Here is a 24,828-nt window from a genome sequence, read left to right on the forward strand (position 1 = left end):
AAGTTGCACCGGGGCAAATATTGCAGACCTCCTACCAAATGTAGCACAAGACTGGGAGACTGCTTCCAAAAACCTGGTAGTTGTATTTGTAGTTGGAAAAAGGTAATAAATCGCAATATGTTTAAAACATATATTGTATAGTGGGCCTGTTTGGCCATTCCCACCCTTAGTGTCTGCTTAATCTTTCTTTTAGTTTCGGACAGGAATGTCTACAAACAGCATCTTTTGGAGATCACAAAACAGTAACGGAGTAGAGTCAACACAACAGATCTGTACTTCAAAAGCCTTAACTCCTAAACACAAGCGCAAAATATCTGTATTTTACTGCTGCAGAGCTAGTTCCACCAAACAGCACCGCGTATAGGACTGGATATTGGCAGCAACTTCAAGATATGATACATTGGTATGATCTCAATACAAACTTGACAAAACTCTATGACGACACAGAGGTATGACAGACATTAATAATAAATAAATGACATATGGGAAAAAACTAACTTTGTGTAATCCCTTTGGTTAGTTTAAAAATACAGTAATAATAAATAATATTGGGAGAGCATCTAAGGCTGTTGTTATTATTCTAATTTATTATTATTATTATTTAGAGGTGCGGGAAAATCTCTTACATACAAGCGAGAAATCCGACCGGCTCCCTCTGCATTAAAGCCAGGTTAGATCAGGAGTCGCAGCCCAAATGTTAAGAAGAGCCATTTCGTCCTTTCAACAAAAATCAAACCAGCTTGGGAGCCACAACATTTAATGTCCAGTATGTGTGAATGTCCTAGTATAGGTTAAAAATATTAACAAAACTGCACTTACTTTGCTCTTAAGCTTTAGCTCAGCTATAGCGGCTTTCCTCCCCTTTGCATCAGGAAACTTTTCCTCAGAAGTGGAGCAGCTTATTGTAAAATGTCTCTCAACGTTCGGCTGTTTTACGAAGCTGAAGTGGCTTCTTGTCGGAATGTTTCTGTTCCACCTTAAATTTTGCCTGAGGCACCGAATGTAGCTGCTGCACCATTTAAGGTGGAATGGGTAAATTTGAAAGAGAAGCAACTTCATCTTCGCAATTTTAGGGTCACAGATTTAACGTTCCAGGAAACCAAATGTGCTGCTTGTAAACACGAACAAGTCCAGTCATCTCCAAATGTTCATCTTGAATCTGCCTTTTCGTATCTACTAGCCAGGCGAGACTTCGCTGCTACGTATCTGCAAGTCTGCATGCCATTTCTCAGTCATTGAGAACCAGGGCTTTCGCGCTATGCTGCACACTTTGGCGCCAAGATTAGGCATCCAGTCTCGAAGATATTTTACTGACACAGTGACCCCTGACTCTCTATAACGAGACCAAAACCGAAGTTATGAAAACACTGAATTAAACGGTTAGGACGGGTGTAACGTGCTGTGGGGGGACATCCATTACCACTGGATCCTATGTCACCCTAACAGCGCATTTTGTCGCAGATTAGTGGCAGCAGCGTCTCAAACGAGCAGTGAATAAGAGCCTTATAGATCACTTCCATTTGATTTATTAATGAAAGATATTGGAAGTAAATGCATTATGGACCATTACAGATACTTTGCTTTAAAACTACCGAGTCCTCACACAGTGAGAAAACAGAAATCCTGTATAGAAAAAAAAAGATGCAGCGATAATCGTATTCGAATCGTGAGGTGCCTAAAGATTTCCACCCCTATTACTATTATTGTTGTTGTTGTTATTATTATTATTATGAGGAATAGGAAGGAGAGAGAAGGCAAGAGTACAGTCTCGAAGAGTCGGAGGTAGGGAGTATCACATTAATATAGGTGTCAAAGGTGAGCGAGGAAGCAAACACTACTCTTAAGATTTCGAACAAAAAATTATGGTGGGGTTACTTGAAAACGATGGTCCGAGATGCCGGTCAGAATGCAGGGATGAGACAGATGGGGGAACTTTATTTGTGAACAGCAGAACAAAGGCAGCAGAAGAGGCAGCATATGGGTACCTTGTCATATATGAGGGTCATAGATCAGACACATCACAGTAACATCATCCACTTACCATGTAACAGCTCTATGAACACAACCATTGTAAACGGCTAATCGTGGCAGGCTACAAATTAACTTATTCTCTCTCTCTCTCTCTCTCTCACACACACACACATACACACATACACACACACACACACCAAGGGCAAATTAACTATTATCAATTGGCTTGACTGCATGTTTTTGGACTGTGGGAGGAAACCAGAGCACCTGGAAGAAACCCATGCAGACAACTGTGAGAATATGCAAAATCTACACATAAAAGGACCCTGGTTGCCTGGCCAGGGAGCCAAACCCAGGCCTTACTTGTTATGAGGTGACAGCGCTACACACACACACACACACCATTACTATGCCACCCACAACAGCACACAGTAAATTAAGCCTTTTTTTAAATAATCAAGAGGAAAATCCTAATGATTGCAGCACATTTACACCTACTGGATGATAGAAATATCAACAGTATAACTTTCACTCCCACATATACTCCCCCTTTTGTAAAAGTAAATTCATAAAAATACAACCATCATGTATTAACATGTGTGCCACACACCTTACCACCTTACCAAAATTGCTAACCCAATTTTAGTGATTCTCATTAGTCCAACGCATCGATTTCAAGCATGCTAATTTGTCCTGGTTCAGTGGTGATGTTTTTACATCCAACCAATTGTGTCTCATATTGAGGCACCCTGTGATTCTAACTGGCTGTGTTCGTGGTTCTCTGCTCGTTTTCATGAACAGGCAGACCAAGGTCTCGTATCATATGGCTTCATTCCTCGTGATCTTGTGAATATTTAATCTCACACCCACACAGTCCCCACACAATGTGAAAGTGGTGGAATAAGACACAGAACAATCGCCAAGGTCTCGTTTCCTTAAAGTTAATGAAGCTGGCACAACATAGCCAACTGTTGCAAATGAACATAATTAATGCGTGTTGTTGGGAAGAGAGACAGCTGTCCATTTTAATAAGTATTAACTTGCTGACAAAAACAAGGCTGCAAACTGATTATCATTGCAAAAGCCAGTCAGATGTTGTTTGTAAGTCTGCAGGCTGTGAACTGGTGATAATGAACATCAGCCACACGCATGTAGATGCCTCTAACAGTGGCTTATTCCGTTCTTGGGGTAAACTCTTAAAAATTAGGTTTCCACTAAAATTTCTCTGGAACAATGTCACAGAAGAATCACTGTCAGTTGTCTAAAGAACCTTTCAATGGATGGTGCTTTTTTGTATTGTAACATTTTTGTAAATGAGATGTAGAGTTTGAAGAACCTTTTTAATATATAAAAAAACTCTAGATAATATTTTAATAGATGGGGTATTGGTTGTGTTAAACCCGATGCTCCTTACGCACTGTAGAGATGTAAAGGAGCGTTATTCACTACCTGCAACAATGAAACATTTTCTGATCACAGATATAAGTGTCAGCCGTGCTGAGCTATTATACAGTGGAATATGAAAACTTGTAATAACTGCAGAGCTAATATTTCCAATGTGTTTGAGCAATATTATGTCTAAACACCAGCATGAAAAATCTGAGCAGGCGGGCTTTTGCACTTTCCACTTTCTGCAGCTTACTGTGATCAGAATCCCACAAGACGCACATACAACATACACTAACCCTGCGCTCACAACGGCAGTGACACAACACGACAAGGCAGCCCAAGGTCATTCATTTTCAATGAGAGCTGCCGATTCCCGGCAACAGGATGCAGCATAAATATTAGAGATGCGCAATGGGTGGAGTCAGTGACTCAACAAAGTTGACCACAGTTTAACTTTATGCAAATAAGGAGCGAAGTGACGTGGCAATTACTAATAGGAATTGAGCACGGTGCATATGCACTTTCTCTCCACCACTGTGAGACAGTGCAGTCCGTATTTGGTTCCTAGATCATTTATTACTACCAGAGATGGAATAATGGCAACAGTGCTTTCACCACAAATAGACAGTAATTGCAAAGAGCAAGCAGTACTGACTGCACAGACACAAAGATGAAATAAAAATAAGCACACAACCGATTTCTCACCAGGATTTTTAATTTTAGCAGGAACACATCTGATCTGTTTGGTGTCAGTGAAACCATGGCAACCAGTGGTCAGTTGGAGTTCAGATATGCCCACAGGTGGTGAGCAATCAGCCATTTGGGTGACAAGAGGTGAAAAGTCACTGCCGGAGTGAACACAGGGTAATTCCACGTATTTCACTCACAGCTAACTATCAATGCAATTCTGCTTTACCGGCCACGCTGCTTCTGGTTTTAAACCAGTGTGAGCAGAAACAATGTTCAAAACCAAAAGAGATGGGCACAGAAATGTGAACTATGAAATCACAGCGTATGCACTGCATCCTTGTGCATATTTAATTGACAGAAGACACTGTTGCACACAGAAAGGTCTGATTCTACATGCTAAAATTGCTAAAATGATTGTGCTGTTGCCAGTGGCTTCATGCATTCAGTATAACTCCTAACTCCTCTGGCATCAGATTTAAACAAAAAGCTATCCTGTTTTTTTTTTAAGTCCAGCATCGAGCCCTATGGGCTCATGTGGTTGAAGTAACTGGAAGCCAAGTCACCCGGGAGATCAATCAAATATGATCATAAGCCAGTATTAAACATGCCATGAGATATAATGAGTCATAAAAACACAACAAAAATAGAAGTTTCAGAGCAGATCTCAGGGCACAAAAATGAACCAAGACATCAACACTAATGGTGTTCTATATCGGTTCATTATTTTTCCTAGAACCATATATTCAAGCCAAGGATCATTCAGGAACCTTCGTTTTTAGTAGTGAAAATCTGTTGCTGCTCTGTAAAGACTGCTTTGCTCTTTAGCTTCACTTTGCGTAATACTGAATGTGTCACATTTCTCTGGCCCTGTTCAAGAGGCTGTATGTTAGTACATAGGACAGGGACGGCTACCCAGACTGGCAGCTGCAGCCACTCGGGCCTCTGATAAGCTTGGCTTCCGCACGCATTCTTGGCTTTCGTGTGTCTGCTTGTCTTCACAGAACATGACGCTCTACATATTTTCCAATTAGTCACATCTCATTTTTCTATTCCAGTAAACTTCCTTATTCAAAATTCATGAGATTTCATGAAGAAAGTCCCAGGCACCAAAGCTAACCGTCGTCTAAGGCCAACACGTTCTGAGAGCAGCAGAAGGAACGGAGGATAAGATACAGATTGATAACATGCTGGTTATCTATGTACCAGTGAGGAAGACTGACCTGAATGAATGGTATGAGAATGCAGTAGCCATTAGCTGGGGATCCATTAAAAGAGTCAATATTTGTTTTTTGTTTTTTTTTTTTTTGTTTTTTTTTTTGTTTTTTTTTAGATAAAAGCATTTAATGTGCTTTGTAAACTCATGTATCAGCAAAATGAAAATTCTTGGCCGAAATTAATACAGGACACAGTGGGCTGAAAAATGAAACTAGAAAGTGAAAAAATATGATCACAAATAAAAACAGTACGCATAGAATAAACGTAGTACAGCATGTGCCATGAAATCCAACATCAACAACAGGAAACGGTTGGTCATCCATGGCATTTAATTCCTCATTTCTTAGTTATACTTTGCACTGTTGTTGTTCTCACAGGGACTTTCCCTTCTGCTCCTTTTGTTTCGCTGTATATTCGTTGTTTCTGCATATCGAGTAAGATATTGTGTTTTCAAGTTGTATCATACCTACAGTGGATGCGATTTTGGGTACCTTCTCTTGATACTTCAGCATGAACAGTGATTCACTTCACTTGTTCAATGCCTCTCATATAAACCCTGAAATTGTCCTGACATTTTCACTGTTCATCTGCTACTGCTCAAACTGTTTGAACACGTCTGCGCTGACTTCATCGTAGGCTTATTTATTTATTCATTTTACTTTAGCCTATTTCTTTTTTTACCATTTTCAGCTGAAAATCTGCTGCCCTGCTGTTCAAATTCATGTACAACACTTTGGCTCACCATGGTCAAGTTACACATTTATTTGCACCATTACTGATTATTTGCTGAATTTAACTTATTGAAAAATAAATAAATAAAATGTGTCCCTGTGCAAAAGGTATGGCACATTATGTATTTCATATTTTATTATTTTACAACATATTAAATTCAACAAAAAAAAAAGGTGTACTACATTTTCACTATTTGCAGAACAATGCCATATTTAAGTTGCCTGCAGAGGATGTGTCAGCTTATTTTTCACTTAGAAAACACAAAACATCTTGGACCCGAGATGTTCACACTTTTGCATGCGATTGTATATCAGTCTTAAAGTGACTAAAACATCCATTTTAAACTGTAAAGTCAAGAAAGCAAGAGGTTGGAGAACAGTTTAACTTTTTATTAACTGTTTTGGTACATAAAGCTTCTCAGTGAATTTCAGGGAGAAATTAAAAAAGGTAAATGTAGAATGTGAGCTCTTTAACGTTTATGTTGTCCTTAGGTCCCAGTGAATCCAGCTGCACAGGAGAGTGTGCGAAAGGACTATGAGGCACTTCCTCCCTTTCAGAATTCAACAAGGAACTTTGAGGAGCCCTTTTTCGAGGATGCCGTCCATCGTCCCGCTCCCACCACCGATCTCAGTATGCATCTGGGACTTAAGTCCACCGGCAATTACGTGGACTTCTACTCCGCTGCCCGTCCCTATAGTGAACTCAACTATGAGACGAGTCATTACCCGGCCTCGCCCGACTCCTGGGTGTAGGACTCGGTGACCCCCTGATGGATGGGGGAAGCACTTGCGGAAAGGCTGGAAAACTGTGCATGTGCATGCATACCACTAAACATTTCTTCAGCAAGTTTTTTTACATGTCCAAAAAAAGCTGGTTCTGTGGGACAGTGTGGGATCGAGGACGTGACGAGCGCAGCGGCAGGGAGGCAAAAGAAAAGAAGGTTTAGAGCAGTGGTCACCAACCCTGCTCCTGGAGATCTACCTTCCTGCAAAAACACTCCAGCCCAAATCTAACACATCTGACCTAACTAATTAAGAAGACGTGACGGTCTGGATCAAATGTGTTCAATCAAGGTTGGACATGAAGTCCTCAGGAAGGTGGATCTTCAGGAACAGAGTTTTGACCAGTGGCTTAGAGTGAGAAAGCTGAAAGAAAGGATCAAAGAAAGATGACAGGGGCAGTGAAAGGGGAAGGCAGAACTTTGGCCTTTAGAATAGGGAGAAGCTTTTCTGAAAAGGTTTTGGAAAGTGGTAGGTAGGATTAAGAAGTACAGTTGATTAGAGATTCGGGAACAGCTTTCCACTTTTTGTTTGTTTTCTTCCATCACTTCATTGTGACTCATCTTGATTTTTGAATGTCATTGCATATTAGATTTTTCCAGCCTTATCTATTTTTTTTTCTTTTCTTTTTGTACTTTTTTATTTGTCAATGTAAAGTATTTGGTGTACATTACAGAGATACAAGTACATTGTGTACATTACACTGCTGCCACTCGGAGCTCCAGTGGCTTCGGGTTCTGTTTTACGGTACTTAAAAAGAAAAAAAAAAAAAAACTAGACCACTTTAGAGAGAAGTAACAGCTATCAGTGTCCCATTTTCAGAACAGAATATCTTTCAAGAGCAAAGAGGACGTATCTAGCAGTATTGTTCGTTCCGATAATGTGAGTATGTTCGTGGCATCTAAAGCAACGTTTTAAAAGCAGTTATGAGAACATCATTCCACACTACTTGTCGATGAAGTGCTTTCTCACTGCCTAAAAAAAAAAAATAAGATGTAGATATTTGAAATAGATTTCTTTGGGTTTGAATTATTAGATTTCCTTTTTCTTTCTTTCTCTCTTTTCTTTTCGGGGAATTGGGGAGGTAATATTAAACTGTTTTGTCATCCATAACTGCAGAAAACATGTTTGTTCCATGTGTATCTCAGTTCTCTGTGCTAACATGAAGAGATAACAGACATTGTGCCAAACTTAAACTAGCACTGGAGATGTTTTAACCTTGAGTTTGATGAGTTTTTACTACTAGTACTATCTGTAACTGCTTTCCTTTGTTTATAAATGTGTTCTATTTGATTTGATTTCTTTTCTGGAATTAAGCTACTAATCTAGGCAACACTGGAAAACTACCAGGAGGGCAAAATCTTTGTGAGCTTAATTCCCTCCAAAGATGTACAAAATCTCTCTCTATGTTAGCTGAGTGCGTGCTGTATGTTGATTGATGTTTGAAACGAGAGGCGATGTTTGTTTCTAACGGGTGGCTTCTACTGTTTGACTTGGCAAAACACCGTAAAACTACTAGACTGAAAATGTTCATAGAGAATGATGAATATATAAATATACATAAATATAAATCTATATCATTTTTATGTGCAGATGTCGGTGTCACTAAAAGCAACAAACTTGCAAGAAAAGACTTGTATAAAAGGATTCTGTTCACCTAAATGTTCTGAGAAAATGTTTAAAAAAAAAACAAAAAAAAAAAAACACTGGCAATGTTGACCCCCGGTCTCAGTTGTGTTGTTACCGAGTTACATAGATAATCGGGCTGGATTTTGATGATGTTCTGGTGCCAGGACAATAAATTACTGTTTGCAATCTTTAGCGCTGTTTGGCTATTACCATCGCACGACATAACACCAGAGATGTGTCTAAATACAACTGTTAATCTTCAGATTCATCCCTTGGCTTTCTTTTCTATCTATTCTGTTGTATATCATATCTCTGGCTTTGGCCAGCAGGGCTGTCAGTACTTAAATACAATCCTTTTTTTCCCAAAAACATTACATTATTTTGAAAAGAAATTAAGTAGCATACATAACTGCAGTAAACACCAAATGTGCTATTTACATTTATACACTTGACAGATGCTCTTAATCCAGAGCAACTTGCAATTTTAATCATGTTACAAAGGCAGACGAATGTAGCATTAAGGATCTTGCCCAAGGATTTTATTTGTGCAGTATGTTCTTCTTGAACAGGTGGTAGATGTTATGTCGCTTACATCCACCAGGGGGCACTCACCACCATCCTCATCCCCCAAAGCACATGGTGTTAAATCAAGTAATTCTACCTCTAAAGATCAGAACTCATGATATGGTTGTCAAATGAAGGTATATAGATTTACTCTATGTTTGAAAACAACTTATATTGAAGGCCTGCACTGAAAACATGGGCCCTGTGCTATAAAGCTTCCCCATTTGGAACATCAGTGTGTCATAACTTTTTGTTCACGATGAGTTGCTAAAAAGTTGTTGGACATTTGCAAATACACCTAAACCAAAGTAATTCAAGCCAAATCAAATCACTGCTGTTTTGTTTATGGTCATGCGCCGTTTTAAAGGGGTGGCCGGAGTAGCCAGGGCTGATTGGCCACCCGAGATGCCACCCCAGAATTTCTGGCGCTTCATTTGCTTGCACCTCGCTGCGGTGTAGGTGTTTGCACCTTTCAGAGAAAAGGCGAATTGACGATCAGTGGAACAACTGTTCAAACTCCCTCCCACCTCCCCCACTCACACTTTTATACTGCTACCCAGTCTAAACTCCTTTGTCACCCCTGGTAAAATTTTCTAGAACCACCACTGTTTATGGTCAGTTATGATGATATGTTCTTTTCTATATTTGGTAGTTGTCTTCTATAATAATGTTACTAATTATTCGGTTTGAAACATACTAGGGCTTTAAACATGCATACAAGCATTTTCTTAATTAGATGTAAATGTCCATTTTTGACAGCCCTGTTGGCCAAATGGACAGATGCAGATGTACATCACCTCCTAAAGTTTGGGTTTGAGATTAAAATCCTTCCTTTTGAGTTGAAGTCATATGTTGGCCAAAACAAAAAATAAATGTTATTATCTCTAGCTAGAAGCCCTACATCGCTGCTGTCGGAATGCCAGAATGGTAACTTTACAGGAGAAGAAAAACTTGCTTTTAATGTGTCAATGGAACCAGGCTTTTTGTCCAAATAATTTTGGGCCATTCGTCATGAAACTTACATATAATGTCAAGAGCAGTAGGCATTTTCAAGTTATGTCAAAAACTGAAAAACATCAAAAATGGAGATACAGGGTTTTTGAGATGAAATTTTGTTCATCCACACTCACAACATTATAATAATAAATTTACAAGCGCTCGCATCAGCATGACAATCCAATAGAAGGCAATAATATGTCATAACTTTTGATGTTAAACAAGAACACTTTCAAATACTCTGCAAAATATAGCGATGGCAGCAGACTGATCTCACAAGTCCAATTTCGGACATATAATAAAAGCTTAAAACGTAAAAAAGAATCTACTGCTTTGTCCCATGAGGCTGTTTACACAGTGCTAACTGGTTGAGTATGAGCTTTCATTGCTTGGTAGCTACATTAGCCATGATAGCTCCAGTCCAGAAGAAAAAAAATGAACTGTCAGACGCCAAACCTCTCTTTGGTATTAAACTACAGTTAAAGTAAGGGGAAACTATCACTAGACTATCACATTAACTGTTGTACAAGTTAATTACATGGAGCATGACGGACTGCAGTGATGTCTTTATCCACTGGTAGCCACAACCCTTTGTTCTTTAACCTCACTCTTACTTTTCCTGCTGCGATCGCTGGCAACAACTCCACAGGTGTTCATACACCCCGCATCACCAATCACACAGAGTCTTCTGCTAAACTGAGGGCCAGAGCCAGCGGAGGGCAGCCTCACATCTCTTGTAATCCACAGCTCAGCAGAGAGCCCAGTGTCAGGGCATTAAATATTTTGTCTCCAGCAGGCTCGGCGTGATGTACGACAAGGTTTTTTCCAAGCCATTTGAGGTGGCTCACAATCCACACATGGCCAAGCAGGCACAAAGGAGAAACCTATTATTCAGAGTACTCACAGCAAAGGATTCGGAGTTTTTATATCAGCACACAATGCGTTTGCAGAAGACCGCACAGTTCTCCACAAATCCCAGGTGGCGAATTTTTTTCTCTCTCAGCCACCGTGGCCTCCTGGGAAAGCGTTACTTGGGGGATTAAGTTTACAGGGCCCTTAAATTCTGCCCCTTTGAGAAGCTCTATCTGCTCATTTCCTGTCAGTCAGGATATTATTATAAGGCCTAGTTTTTCCCTTTTCGAACCATGGCTCCGGAAATGAAAGACCCGCACACTGGAAGCAGAGATGCCAAGACGCAATGCTGTATACAAATTCTGTGTAAGCATTACCATATTACTTAAACTGAGTAGTCCCATACAGATGAGTATTTACATGATTAAACATGCTAACAGTAAGAATCTTTTACTTTCAGACGACTAATTACATTCTAATTACATTCTTCTTGTTTCAAAGCTGCCAATTCTAAAATACTGACCTCTTCATTTTGCCTATTAGAAGCTGGAACCTTTCTGTTTTCTCCCTAAACCAGACAAAACTACCATCAGTCACAGAGCCTGTGTACCATTGCATTAACACGTTTCATGTCTATATCTTATTAGAAGCGACTTTGGCCGGTTTCTACATACATGTTTCACTAAAATGTGTCCCCTGTTCATCCGTGAGATCCAAATTTGCTTTCCCACGTAAAAAGCACATCACCTCAAACGTCATTTCCGTTTTACTTTGGCTTACTTTCCCCCGTTATGATACATGTGGACAAGCTTGGCCTGGACACTTTCATTGGCCAAGAGTGTGAGACTCCGGCAACTTTAGTTTCCTTGTTTGTTCTCTCGCTTGTTAGTAAACATTCAGCAGATGCACTTCTGTTCCTGTAATTGTATATGGATATCGGAAGCACATTCGGTTTACGTGTGTGTTAAGTGTGGTCAAGATCCGTCTCTGAACACTTTAAAAATGTGGTTTGAGTGATCTGACTGTAAATTAGTCCCAATGCATCCAGCAGTCAAGAGAAACCTGAATGTGATCTGATCACCTAAAATGCATGCTGATGTAAGGGGTAACCAGGCCCATAGAGACTATGTTATTAGGAAAACCCCTGGAACCTGATTATGCTTACGTAAGGTAACAAACCTGATTCTGCTCAGGAAAGTAAGTGACCTGATTAGGTGTAACAAAGAAGCTGTAACAACTGTAACTAACTTGATTGTACTTAGGAAAGTCACTGTAACCTTACTTTCATAGACATAAGGTGATTACAATTACCTGCTTAATTAAACTTTGGAAAGTAAGTGTAAGCTTTTTAAATGTCAAAGTTACCGTAAATCTGACTCCACACAGGAAAATTACTTTAATTATGCCACTGATGTTGAGCTGCCAGCTGCTTTGACAGGTTGGAGTTTAATCAAAAACAATCACACTCCTTCACTAAGATTTTAGACTCTGATTTTAAAGCTAAAACCAGCTAAACTGCTGGGATGTGAGATGTGTATATTGGCATGGGAAGATATGTACATGTAAGATATCGGCATTGGCCCAGAATTCCCATATCTGTGCATTCCTATATTCATATTATGCATAGGGCAGTAACTGTAACCTGATTAAGCATATTTTCAGAGGTGTGCTGCTCATATTACAAGTTCTTCATTTCTAGATTTCATCTAGATTATACGTCATTCAGTACTACTTAACAGCAGGCATCACACATCAGCAATCTGCAGTGTTCTCTTTAGTCTATTCACATCCGTGCCTTAAGAATATGGCTGGGCCATCCTGCAAAAAAGTAAAATCTACATTATTTTCAAATTTATTAATGATTCTCGATGTGTTAAATAAACAAGGACTACTTCCTAAATGTAAGATATGAAGTCTGTTATTCAGTAGTACTAATTAGCACAAAGCAAAACATACAGGTTATCATACATTTAGCTTCACAAGAGAACGAGGCTGAAGTCGGCTTGCTATTCACCAGCTTCTTGTTTGAATTTTCCCATTCCACCGTAAATGGTGGCGGGATTCTGAACTCAAACGTCGCCATAGTATCTATTTTTCCAGCAGTCATGAAACCTATCATAAAATATCATAGCGTCACGTCTAGCATCCGCGACAGGCAACAAGTAACCGCAAAAAGGATGCAAGCTTATAATATAAGCTCGCAAAGGCACTTTCAGCTTTGCACAACTCTCGAGAACTTAATTTTGCCAGAAGTGCACAAAGGCCTTAACAACGTTCCCAGCCGCAATGGAAACCCGCACTTTTCATCATGCTGTTTCACGAACTGCTCCCATTCCACTGGGTGTTTGCGTCGTAAGCGCTGGAACAGATTCGTCAGTTTGTTCAACATCTGACTTTTCAAATCTGTACCAGTTCCATACCACTGAACTGATCTTTCCACCTTTCTTTGGTACGAGCTCACTCTGCGACGCGCCGCCTACCTCCATCTTTGAGTGTTTGTGCAGCTGAGGTCAGCGCAGACCTGTGAGTTTTTTTTATTTAAGATGTGTTTTTCACACGTCTTGAAAATCTGAATAGTTTTTGTTGGTAATTTAAAGTACAAGTAATGTAAACTTGTACAGTCTCGACTATTGTATATCTAACATTGAGTGAAAACGTTAGAATTAACCAAATTTATCATGGAAATCATCCAGCACTACTTATGAATACTGCAGTTATAAATTAGTACTAGTAATTGGTATGTGTGATACATGTTTTGCATTGTTTTAGTACCAATACTCAAAGGTACAATGCGCATCTTTACAAAGCAGGGCTCTACTAGCATGAAGCAGAGACACAATTAATATGAAATTAAAGTGCAGCATGTCACGTTTAACGTGAGGTTATTTGCATAATTTGACAACTGGCACCTTAGTTGTTTTTTGACCAGCTGTGCATTATTATTTCTTGTGTAAGTGAGCTAACAAAGGTCCACAGCTGGCTGCAGATGCAGCATTTGCATCTGTTGCCTCTCAATATAAAAACTAAAGAAATGACAATGCCAGACACAGAGCTAAACATGATGCCAAAATCTAATGTTTGATACATTGCTAAGAACTCAGAACCCATCAGTGGGATTAACAATATTAACAAACAGCCAGACAGACAAGAGAAGACCAGAGAAGGACACTGCCAAAGAATGCTTTTAACCAAGAAGAAAATGCTTTAAATCAGTAAGACAAACCACTGACAGATCAAGAATGAACATACAAGCCAGTTTTCTTAAAAAGCCCTTACATTTCTAGGTCAAAGACTTATGAACAGAGACAAAGATTAACTGGTACCTGAGTGATGTAATGAGAAAAGAGTGGAGAGAAAAAACCTAAAGCAGGGGCATGTATGGCACAGCCATATTTGAGTTTGAAACTGCAGGAACAAAGCAGGAATTGAAAATGGCCACAAAATACCAGGCATGCGGTGACATCTATGGGTCGCACTCCACGTAACCAATCAAGTACCAAACAGAAAAAATGACATTTAAAATCCCTCACTTGTCAAATTACATATGGCCCCCTGACTCTATATATAAAAGGCTGTGATTCATACACAGTTAAACCAATGTAGATATGCAGCACTGTGCAAAAGTAAAAATTGAATTAACTTGGTCAAAATGACTTTTACATAGTACTTACTCATTTTTCAGGAAATAAAGCAAAAATAAATATTTAACAGAGAATGTAATATATTTTTCAGTGTTTTCAGTGTTTTCAGCACTTGCATTCAATTTTTCAAAGAAATCTGCAGAAATATTTTGCCACGCCTCTAAAATTCAGTCTTATAAGTTGCATTTTCTGCTTCTTACTATCCAAGTACTCACAAACATATTAAATGACGTTGAGGTCTGGACTCTGGGGTGGTCAGTTCATTGTTCTAAGAACACCAACAGCCTCTTTGTTCAATCTGCGAATGTTCTCGTCTATTTTCTTTTCTCAGTAAGAGCCTCTTAACAGCTACATATCCTCTCTGACCCACAGCGTTGAGTTTATTCTCCAAGTCGAAGGATGAACATAAACACCTGTATGTTTTTAGGTCTGAAGCAAAAGTGGTTTGATTGATTTTCTCCTCTGTTGCCAAGATGTAAGCTTTAAGTACTGTTTATCTCATTGGGACAGTTTTGGTGGTCTACCAAGCCTTGACTGGTTGTTAGGGGTCCCATTTTCTCTGTATCTTTGAATCACTTCTGCACTCCAGTTCAGGAAATTCCTGCCTTTTTGCTTTTTGTCTTTTGACATTCTCCTTCCTCGTGCAAGTGGATTACCGTATATATATATTCTATTACATATATTTCCTGAAAAATTAATAACTTGTAGTTAATGGCCGTTTTACCTGGAAATCAAATAAATGAAGGGGGTCTCTGACTTTTGCACAGTACAATAAGTAATCTGAAATTAAAGTTGACAACTGAATTGAATCTTCATACACTCAAAACAACAAACACTGTGTCACTGCCCAGTTACTTACATATTGCACTATATAAAAACAACATATTAGCTGTGTTGCATAATTACTTCTGTATCATTTTCATGTGAAGCAACGTAAAACCTGGAAATCAACATGTCTCTCATTACTGTCTGAATCTTGGTGTCCTTGGAGAAAAGGTACTCCACAAAACACAGGTGAAACCCTGGGTCTCGACATCAGACCTTCTCAACATCTCTTCCTCCTGGCACCCTGCCGGTGAAATTAAATTTAGAATATGTACCTAATAACTCCATCTCCCTCACACACTGACAACGACTCCAAAGTTCTGCTTGTGTCTCCACACATTGTGAGAGCATAAGCTAATGTGGCATGAAAACAGGTATTCGCTTTAACACTGCAATTCATTTCACAGCCGTACGAATACCGTTACGAAGTGAAGCTCCTCTCTTTTCCTTCCTTTAGACATTCTAGGCTTAAAGGGTTTGGCACAGAAGCAGTTTGTGAATAAAAAAAAGGTGAATGTTCTTCCGACAGCAGCCGAAACATAATTATTTACAAAAGTACGATAGATAGATAGATAGATAGATAGATAGATAGATAGATAGATAGATAGATAGATAGATAGATAGATAGATAGATAGATAGATAGATAGATAGATAGATAGATAGATAGATAGATAGATAGGGAAACAGGCAGATAGCCTTCGATAAGCACATGACACAGGGGGAAGACCTCAAGGCACTTATAAGAAAAGTTATAGCATATCAGCTCAATATGAAGAAAACAAACCCAATAATAATGGGAAAGCCTACAGTCCCAACTCTGTAACTCACTTCTTCTTTACCGTAAAAATGAATAAAGCAAAATATAACACACTGCTAATATTATATATATATATATATATATATATATATATATATATATATATATATATATAAAATATTATAATGACATAATATTTCAACTTCTGGCTAACATGTCACATCGGTGTTAACATATTAGTCTAGTTTATTTATATAGTGCTTTTTACAACAGGCGGTGTCACAAAGCAGCTTTACAAAAAAATCCCAGCCAAAGCCCCAGTGAACAACATGACAGTGGCCAGGGAAAAATCCCCAAGACCAAGAGGAAGAAACTTTAAGAGGAAGCAACCTTGAGGAACGTATTAAAATGCCCATAACATGGAAAAAAAAACATTTTCCTAACTTTCTGAAATATGTAGAGACATACAATCCTCTCCATTTCATACAGTCCATTAAAGGAAACTAAGATGCAAAAACGTTGTGTGAGGAACAATCCATTTACATATCTGTCTATTCAGCCTACAGCAGCTTAGTATGGAGCCCCAATTTACTGTGACATCACTTAAAATAACCAGATAGTTAAGTCATGACCATACTTACAGCACAGCCAATCAGAAAAGAGGTCATTTACATACACAGGTCTATAAGGCAGAGTGGCAAAACAGCCGGTTTAATTCTAAGGGATAAACATGGGCTGAAAAATGAACACAAAAATATGTTTTGACTGTCTTTGATAAATTAAAAAAAAAACTAAATATGGGCTTTTACATGTTTTTTGTTCAGTGTTTACATGAGCTGCACAGAAACCAGTCTGACTGGCTAATATTAAAATAAGTCATGTTTATTTCCAAGTACTAATTTTTGCTGCATTAATAACATATTAAATCAACTTGGCACTGCATTGTTTTAAATTATAATGAAGATTTTTTTAACCATTGAACCCGTATCAGATACACGGATGATAAACAGTAGCATTTTCCTGCTACTTCCCTCACCTGAGGGTGAATCTAGCAATATTCTATTCCACAGTGTTATTCAGTACACAGCCATGCTTAAATTTCAAACATTTCAACTGGGCAATCAGGCCAAAAATCTTATCATGATGAATAATTTATCATTTGATATCAATACACATCACGATTAATGTCAAATCATTATTTCTTGCAAGTTTGAAGGCTAATTTTTTCTCCCGAGTGGTCAGTTGCTGTTTTAAACTACCCTTTATGGTCAGAACATGACAAACACTCACCAAACAGTGGAACATTTCACAAATCTGTCATGGGACAGTGGGAGAAAGTTTCTAGTGAGCTGTTTTTACCAGCTGGAAAAAAGTATGACTGCAGTTTTTGTAATATTCATAATTTAAGGAAGAAAACTGATTATTTCTGGTGACGAGTGCTGGGCTGTCTGCTTACAAGTGGTAAATTGTTTCTTTTCTTAACATCAATGACCAGTCAATGATGGACTATGCACTAATGCACTAATGGAATGCACTAATACTAAAACATGACTTTTTGACAACGCTTTAGTTGAGAGGAGCAGATGTGATTTAACGCTGCTTGTTAGGATGTAAGGAAAGAGATGAGTTCACTGTAGGACGGTACATTTGCGCCACTTATCTCGTCACTCACGCTTGGTCACAGGAGAACAGATGGCCAGTCACTCCACTGAAACGGGCAATATATAACTGCATGTTTCAGATGTTGCTAAAGTATATTTGGCAACTCATTTTACTTGTCGATCCTCATAATCGTGTCAAAAACTCAGAAGTGCACCCTCTCGTGGAGAAAGTAGAGTTTCCTTGCAGTAGAAAAAGCAACGGCTGTCGCTAGAACGTGTAAGTGTGAGGATGCTCTATTATATCGAACATTTCTTATAGCTATAGACAAACTGATTATGATAATATGAATATGTTAAAATGGTCATTAAACCCAGAAGAAGAGCAATGCTTTACTTTTCTGAAGGAAAACTGAAAAATCCCTAAAACATCTAAATCCACAAAAAAAGACTGAAGAGATAAAGCTCTCCTACATTGTTGGAACTACACTCATACATAGGCATAAGCAGTGGGAATTACTGACTTTGCGTGTTCCCAGGTTGAACTATTAAACAATGTGGATCTGCCGATATTCAGCAGGTGATTATTTATATATCTGTGGTGCAGCCACATCCAAGAATGTGCATCTAGGTACCCACAAGAGGAAACACTTCAGTCTGGCTGTCAGCTACTGTAGACTCCCCAGTGATGACAATACCACAGCAGTGCAACCATCAGCAAGTCTCTTTGGCAGTGGGAACACCCGGCAGTCCCATCTCCAGAGTGTAGGCCAGAATGGAGGCTGACATCACTATAAAGGCTATAAGCCCAAGAGTCAATAAACTGAGGATAATAGGTTCCACTGAAACTCATCTGTAGGATGTGTATATTCAATTAGACGTTTAAGCCTGTGTATGTGGGCTATACCACTGCATAGTCTCAACATGTCTAATCCAGCAAAAGCAAGACCATTTGGTGTACAAGGCAATTGTATCCCCTCTGCTCGCCATGCTTGATCACATGCAAGACCACAGTTAAAAAGAAAGAACTGCATTACCACTGTCTGACATTTTGTGACCAACTTAACTTAACTGTTTACTATAACAATCAAAAACTTTGTTTTCTTTGTTTTTTTTTTACCCAAAACTACAAGTTTTAGAATTTAAAACTTACCAGATTACTTAACTAGTAACTGTGTTCCAAGTACCATACTGTGACCTGTACACTACATACTTTACCACAGGGGCATTTATTCCTATTAACTGGATTAGGGCCCCAGCAAGCATGTCACTGCTTTTGTTATTTTCACGCTAATCATATTTTGTTATATTGACAGAAAAATTAAGACACTGGTGACAGTTGTGTTTATAAAAAAATACCAGAAAAATGAACTAAGGCACTATAACTATTGTATTAATTGATTTAATTGACTTTTTACTTATTTAGGGAAATTTCCTCCTATAGTTAATTATATGTAACGTATTCCCATTTTAGCTGTCTTTGTGCCTGTACTTGTTTTACTTTACTATTTCTCGGGCTTGTCTCACAAAGCAGGATTTATTGCTTATCCAGCTTACTGCGGTTAGTTTGAGCCAACTCTGGATTTTCTGTCTCAAGAGGGTGGATCACTTTTTACTGGGCTACATCACTGTGGAAACGTGCTACACATCAGATCTGCTCCACTGAAGGTTAAGTTCGGGATTTCTGATCAGCTCTTGGATCGATCAAGAAACTTTCTGACCATTTAGAGACGGTGGTGGACCCTTTTTTTGCTTTGCGACATTTGTGACAATCATGTAAAGAAAATGTTTTTTGTTTCTAGCAGAGGACATAAATCAGACTGCATATATATTTATAAAAGACTATTGTTCCAATAAGCATTGACACAGTGGGAGTCAAGACAGTGTCGCTTTTTAACTGTTAATGATTTATTTTCCACATATTTATGGATTTTTTCTTGCCTCTTCTTTCCTTTCTTTTCTTCTTACTCGAATCTCATAACTCTTCTGATGTCTGCAGTCAGATTCAGCTGTTATAGTGGAATGATGTGCATATGTGACGGAATCTGCTGTTGCACAGTAATGAGCAAACCCATACAAGGTAGTGTCTGAAATTCACTACCATCAGAAATTCTGCTCCCTCTATTCTACAAAGTAATCCAGATTTTCAAATGTAGGGTATAGTATTAAGGACACTTGACCTACAGCCTTGTGAGAAAGTAAAAGTAAAGCACTGTTAGCTGGGTTGGGTGGGTGAAAAGTCTAATATGTACCACTTTAAACAGGGAACATAGTATTAACTACCATTTGTTAAAAGCTCACTTAAAAAGCAAAGAATGAGGCTACTCTCCCTGTTTACCTCTGCTTAGTTAAATTAACTATGTGTGCTGTTTTAGATACAAAGGTAAAATGAAATAGTTTTCTTATTCATATTAAAATGCTTTGCATTTACAGATTTGAACATTAGAGTAACAAATGCCTGTCCCTAGTGATAAAACTGCTACTCTGTGCCTAAAGCAACATTATGTAAAAGTTTTACCCTAAAATAACAGCTTAAAAAAACTTTGATGGTACACTGACTTATAATGTAGAGAACAGAATCTATATCATTGACACGCCGGGCCCAGAACACCTGCTATAGCGCTATGTAGCTTTGAAGCAGCGGGCACGAGACTTCTTGCAAGAACTTTGTAACGCTTTACGACACCACTTCACACATCAACAACTATGAGTCTTCAGCTAGCTATAAGAAGAAGCTTGCTAGGTATTCCCAGCACAGACATCTTGGCAGAGGCTGTGAAGAGACCAAAGACGACGTCGGTGGAAGCGAGGGAGAGTAAGAGTGACCTTGCAAGATACCAAAAAAGAGTAAATCTCGGGACTGGTATTTAAACGTAGCTGAAAGAGGATGCAAGACTGTCTTACAGCTAACAGGATTGCAACATACACTGTACCCTTATGTGTGTTGTTCCTGTCTCAGAGTTTAGATATCTAATATCTAAAGCAGTCTAACCTCAGTCCTGTTTCAAGTTACCATTCAAAGTAATAAATTCATCTCATGGCAAAAAGATTTGGTCAGTCTTTGTCAATCTCACACAAAAAAAGCTTTGAAAGTTTGCAACCTCCTGTAATAAAATGAGGTAATATTATGTAATAAGTCAATATGGTTCTTTCTCTTCTGATGTTGTCTTTGCCATTATTGTGTCGAATCCCAAATCCGCTGCACAATCCAACTCCCCTTCACATGCACGTGTATGGACACTATAGATTACACTCACGAGTGACAAGTGGAATCTCTAGCTTTTATATGCCTGAGTGACACACAATTCAGATATTTCTGCTCATCAACAAATACACATGTAGATGAGAGGGGCTCACAGCATGATTTGTATTTGTAACAGTGTTGTAAATGTAAAATGTATATTGCACCTATAGTGGGACCCCAAAAGCAAAAAAAATGCCAATTCTCATGTAATGCTGCTTTAAGTTGGCTACAATATATTTTATTTTTTCTTTTCTTTCCTGCAGCTCGCTCTTGGCTAATGCCAATTTAACATGTTCAAGTAGATAAAAAAAGAGCTGACAATGAACCTTTAGTGCTCCCTCAGCTTGCACAGCTTGCAATTACCTAATACTGTGTAGCATGAAGTGTCCAAGTATTCTTCTATTGGACTAAATAGTTAGCAGGCTAATTAAGGAAGTATTACCGCCAACTACTGAGGGCTAGCTACAACTCCTCACACATGCGCTTTCCAACAAATTTCATCAGTCAGTCAGTAAGCGAAAATGCCTCTTCTAGGCCAGCCCACTTGGTGGTCCTGAAAAAACATTTTAAGCACCATGCAGGAAAATTAATCTTTGGCTTGCTTCTTAGCGAAGAAGCATTCCCCTTTGCGAAGGTCTGGGCTGGACAACTTTCACTGTGTCATTAATCTGTGACAAAGGACAGAAAAAAACTCTCCACCTTTTATACACACACACACACACACACACACACACACACACACACACACACACACACACACACACACACACACACACACACACACACAACACCCCATTATTGGCACCACATGGGTTAAAAGCCCTAAAACAAGTGCAATTTTTACTTCAGAAGCACAATCTCACACTGAAATTTGTAGAAAAATGTAACCTTTAACTAAAGTGAATTTAGAAAAAAATTCCTAAGAAGTTATTATCCATCCATTTTCTAAGCTGCTTCTCCCTCACGGTCGCGGGGGGGGCTGCTGGAGCCTATCCCAGTGGTCATCAGGCAGAAGGCAGGATACACCCTGGACAGGTTGCCAGTCCATCGCAGGGCAGACAGCCACTCACACCCAGGGGCAATGTAGCATGTCCAATTGGCCTGGCTGCATGTCTTTGGACTGTGGGAGGAAACCGGAGAACCCAGAGGAAACCCACGCAGACACGGGGAGAACATGCAAACTCCACACAGAGAGGACCCCGGTCCATAGGCCCTCCTCGCTGTGAGGCGACAGCGCTACCCACCACGCCACCGTGCCGCCCCAGAGAAATCATCAAGAAGTTTAAAACAACTGGAACAGGGGCAGACAAGCCTGGACGAGGACGCAAGTTTATCTTGCCACCACAAGAGAAGTAAAAAGCTCACTGTTGAACTGCATCAAAGAGCAGCATCTTGGAGTCACAACGTCTCCATAACAACCATCAGGTGCTATCTACATGCCAACAAGCTGTTTGGGAGGCATCCACGGAAAAAGCCTTTTCTCACTTACAAATACAAACGTAAACGTCTGGAGTTCGCTAAGCAATACTGGGACTTCAACTGGGACCATCGTCAGATGAGACCAAGATAGAGATTTTTGGCAACAAACACTCTAAGTGGGTCTGGCGTAACACAAAAGATGAGTATGTGGAAAAGCGCCTCATGCCCACTGTGAAGTGTGGGGGAGGATCGGTGATGCTGTGGGCCTGTTTCTCTTCCAAAGGCCCCAGGAACCTTGTTAGGGTGCATGGCATCATGAACTCTTTGAAATACCAGGACATTTTAAATCAAAATCTGGTGGCCTCTGCCCGAAAGCTGAAGATCGTTAAAGGTTGAGTCCACTGATTTTCTAAAATTATACATAATTATACGTTTGAGATGTAAACAGTCAGTCAGAGTGCTTTGGTGTAGTGTGAAAAGCCCCATTCTAGAGAAGCTTGCTGAGTCAGAAATTGTTCACAGTGGTGGTGATAGGAACCAGACGTCTGAAAAGTTTAATGCCTCTGAAACAGAAGTGTCGAACAAAACCGCAAAAACTGCCAAATTAAAAAATCTCAACAAATCAGTTGGCCAGACAACACCTGTTTTTACATCATTTTCAGTAACAATTTACGATCACCTAAAATGCCAACTGCTTATTCAAAATTAGCCAAATCGTCAACACCAAGTTACAACATTAAATGGTTCGATTTATACTATTTGAGGTCTGACATTTTGTTTCATGATAGTTTGTCATAAGGTTGTGGCTTAACATGTATTTTAATCCATTTATGGTGGAGGGATACATGAAGGGTGTTGTAACACAAAATAGTCACCAAAGAAAACTTTTTTTATGACTATTACTGCAGCAATGTGCTGTTGTTTTTGTTTTATGCTCCTCTCTAACTCCACCTTTGTGTTATGCTCCTCACCTGTGTTGTGTCTGTAACTCTGCCTTGTCATCATTTGCTTCAGCTGTACCTTGTTTGTATATATTCCCTTCTATTTTCTGTTTTCCTGCTGTTCATTGCGATTTGCTGTGTTTTAGATTATTCTTGCATTTATTTTATCCTTTACTAGTATTCTGTGTTTTAGTGTTTTGTCTGGGTCATTTAGCTTCCCTTTTGTTCTTTTATTTGATTCACTTCCTGTCTTCATGGAAGTATCTGTGTTATTAGTTTCTCCCAGTCAGCTTTTGGATGATATAAACTCTGGTTTAACTAACTAAATCATGTTCTAAGTTAATGTGCACCTACAATATCATCTATATACTATGTTTACTTTTGCATTTATTAAACTTTTTTTGGAGTCAAAACCAATAAAGTATCATTTATACTATATTATACCATATATACTATAATTTATTTAAGTCATTACTTACAAAATATCATTGGCTTGGTTGAGGGCCCTAAATGTTTAGAAATGGAATAGAATAGAAACAGTATATCCTGAATATTCTGCATGGAATTCCTCATAGCATCTAACAAACTAACAAAAATGAATGGTGATCGCAGTTACCTTTAAATGCTTCACTGTTAATGATTAGTACTGGAAAATATTGAAATAAAACAAGACACATCAAAAAATTTTTGATACATTTGAATTTTATTCTTGAGTATTTTAAAATTTAAGTCCAGTATTAAGTATTAAACAGAATACTTGTCTTTGATCACGCATAGGAGTGTACAGTATAGTATACAGCAAGGGTATTCCACTAACACTTGGGATGGTTCAGTAACATCAAAATTACCACCTCAAATTAAGTGTTACTTCTGTTATTTAGGTCACTTCTAATGAAATTTAGAGAAGTTTAGGAAAAAGAGCATGTAAAAATAAATAAATAAATAAAAAATGCTAGAATTCTGGTGGGATGACCGTAGCTTGAGAAATGCATACAACAGCTCATTCACCCTGATCTGGTGGGCTTCAGTTGATTATGGACACATCACTGGAATTAGTGTGACAGACTAAAAAAAGTAACATATATATTGGCATTCTCTCTTGATGCAGAGGCTGCAATCAACAGGATCAAATTGGATTATTCTCTCAAACTAGGGTTTGAACTCAGAAACGCATTCATTATATTTGTTAAATTGCTTTATACTGACCCGAAGGCTTCAGAGATGAATAATGTGAAGGGATTTGTATTATTTCCTATTTAGAAAGGGACCAGATGGGGTTGTCTCTTTCCCTTCTCATTTTCACTTGCTCTGGATCCCCTGGCAATGACAATTAGGCAGAATGATAATACTGCAGAGATTAATGGGACCTTATTCTACTAGCTATTTTGTTGCTGTGGGTAGATATACATAAATCTACTGGTTTCTGTCACACCACAAAAACAACAAAGCAGGGTAAGTAAGTAGACAGTGAAAGAATAATGTGTTAGGAAACTTCAGCAATGGTTACATACTATACTCATCTCTTTTATTTAATCAAAATGTATGTTGGCCCTGCAGTCTGATCAAACAGACTAACAAAGTTAGA

At 38.8% G+C, this 24,828-nt stretch overlaps 1 protein-coding gene across 2 annotated transcripts in view; it reads left to right on the top strand.

Moving 5' to 3' along the window:
• ctnnd2a (catenin (cadherin-associated protein), delta 2a) overlaps positions 1–8,529 on the top strand; it is a 570,926-nt gene extending 562,397 nt beyond the window's left edge. For both annotated transcript variants that reach the window (XM_017716448.2, XM_037534162.1), the window contains one exon: positions 6,489–8,529. In XM_017716448.2, the coding sequence (XP_017571937.2) occupies positions 6,489–6,749 (261 nt within the window). In that variant the 3' untranslated portion in view covers positions 6,750–8,529. The remainder of the gene's footprint in view (positions 1–6,488) is intronic.
• Positions 8,530–24,828: the final 16,299 nt, after the last annotated feature.

Source organism: Pygocentrus nattereri, chromosome 24 (genome assembly GCF_015220715.1).
Source record: "Pygocentrus nattereri isolate fPygNat1 chromosome 24, fPygNat1.pri, whole genome shotgun sequence".
In the NCBI taxonomy this organism is placed as follows: domain Eukaryota; kingdom Metazoa; phylum Chordata; class Actinopteri; order Characiformes; family Serrasalmidae; genus Pygocentrus; species Pygocentrus nattereri.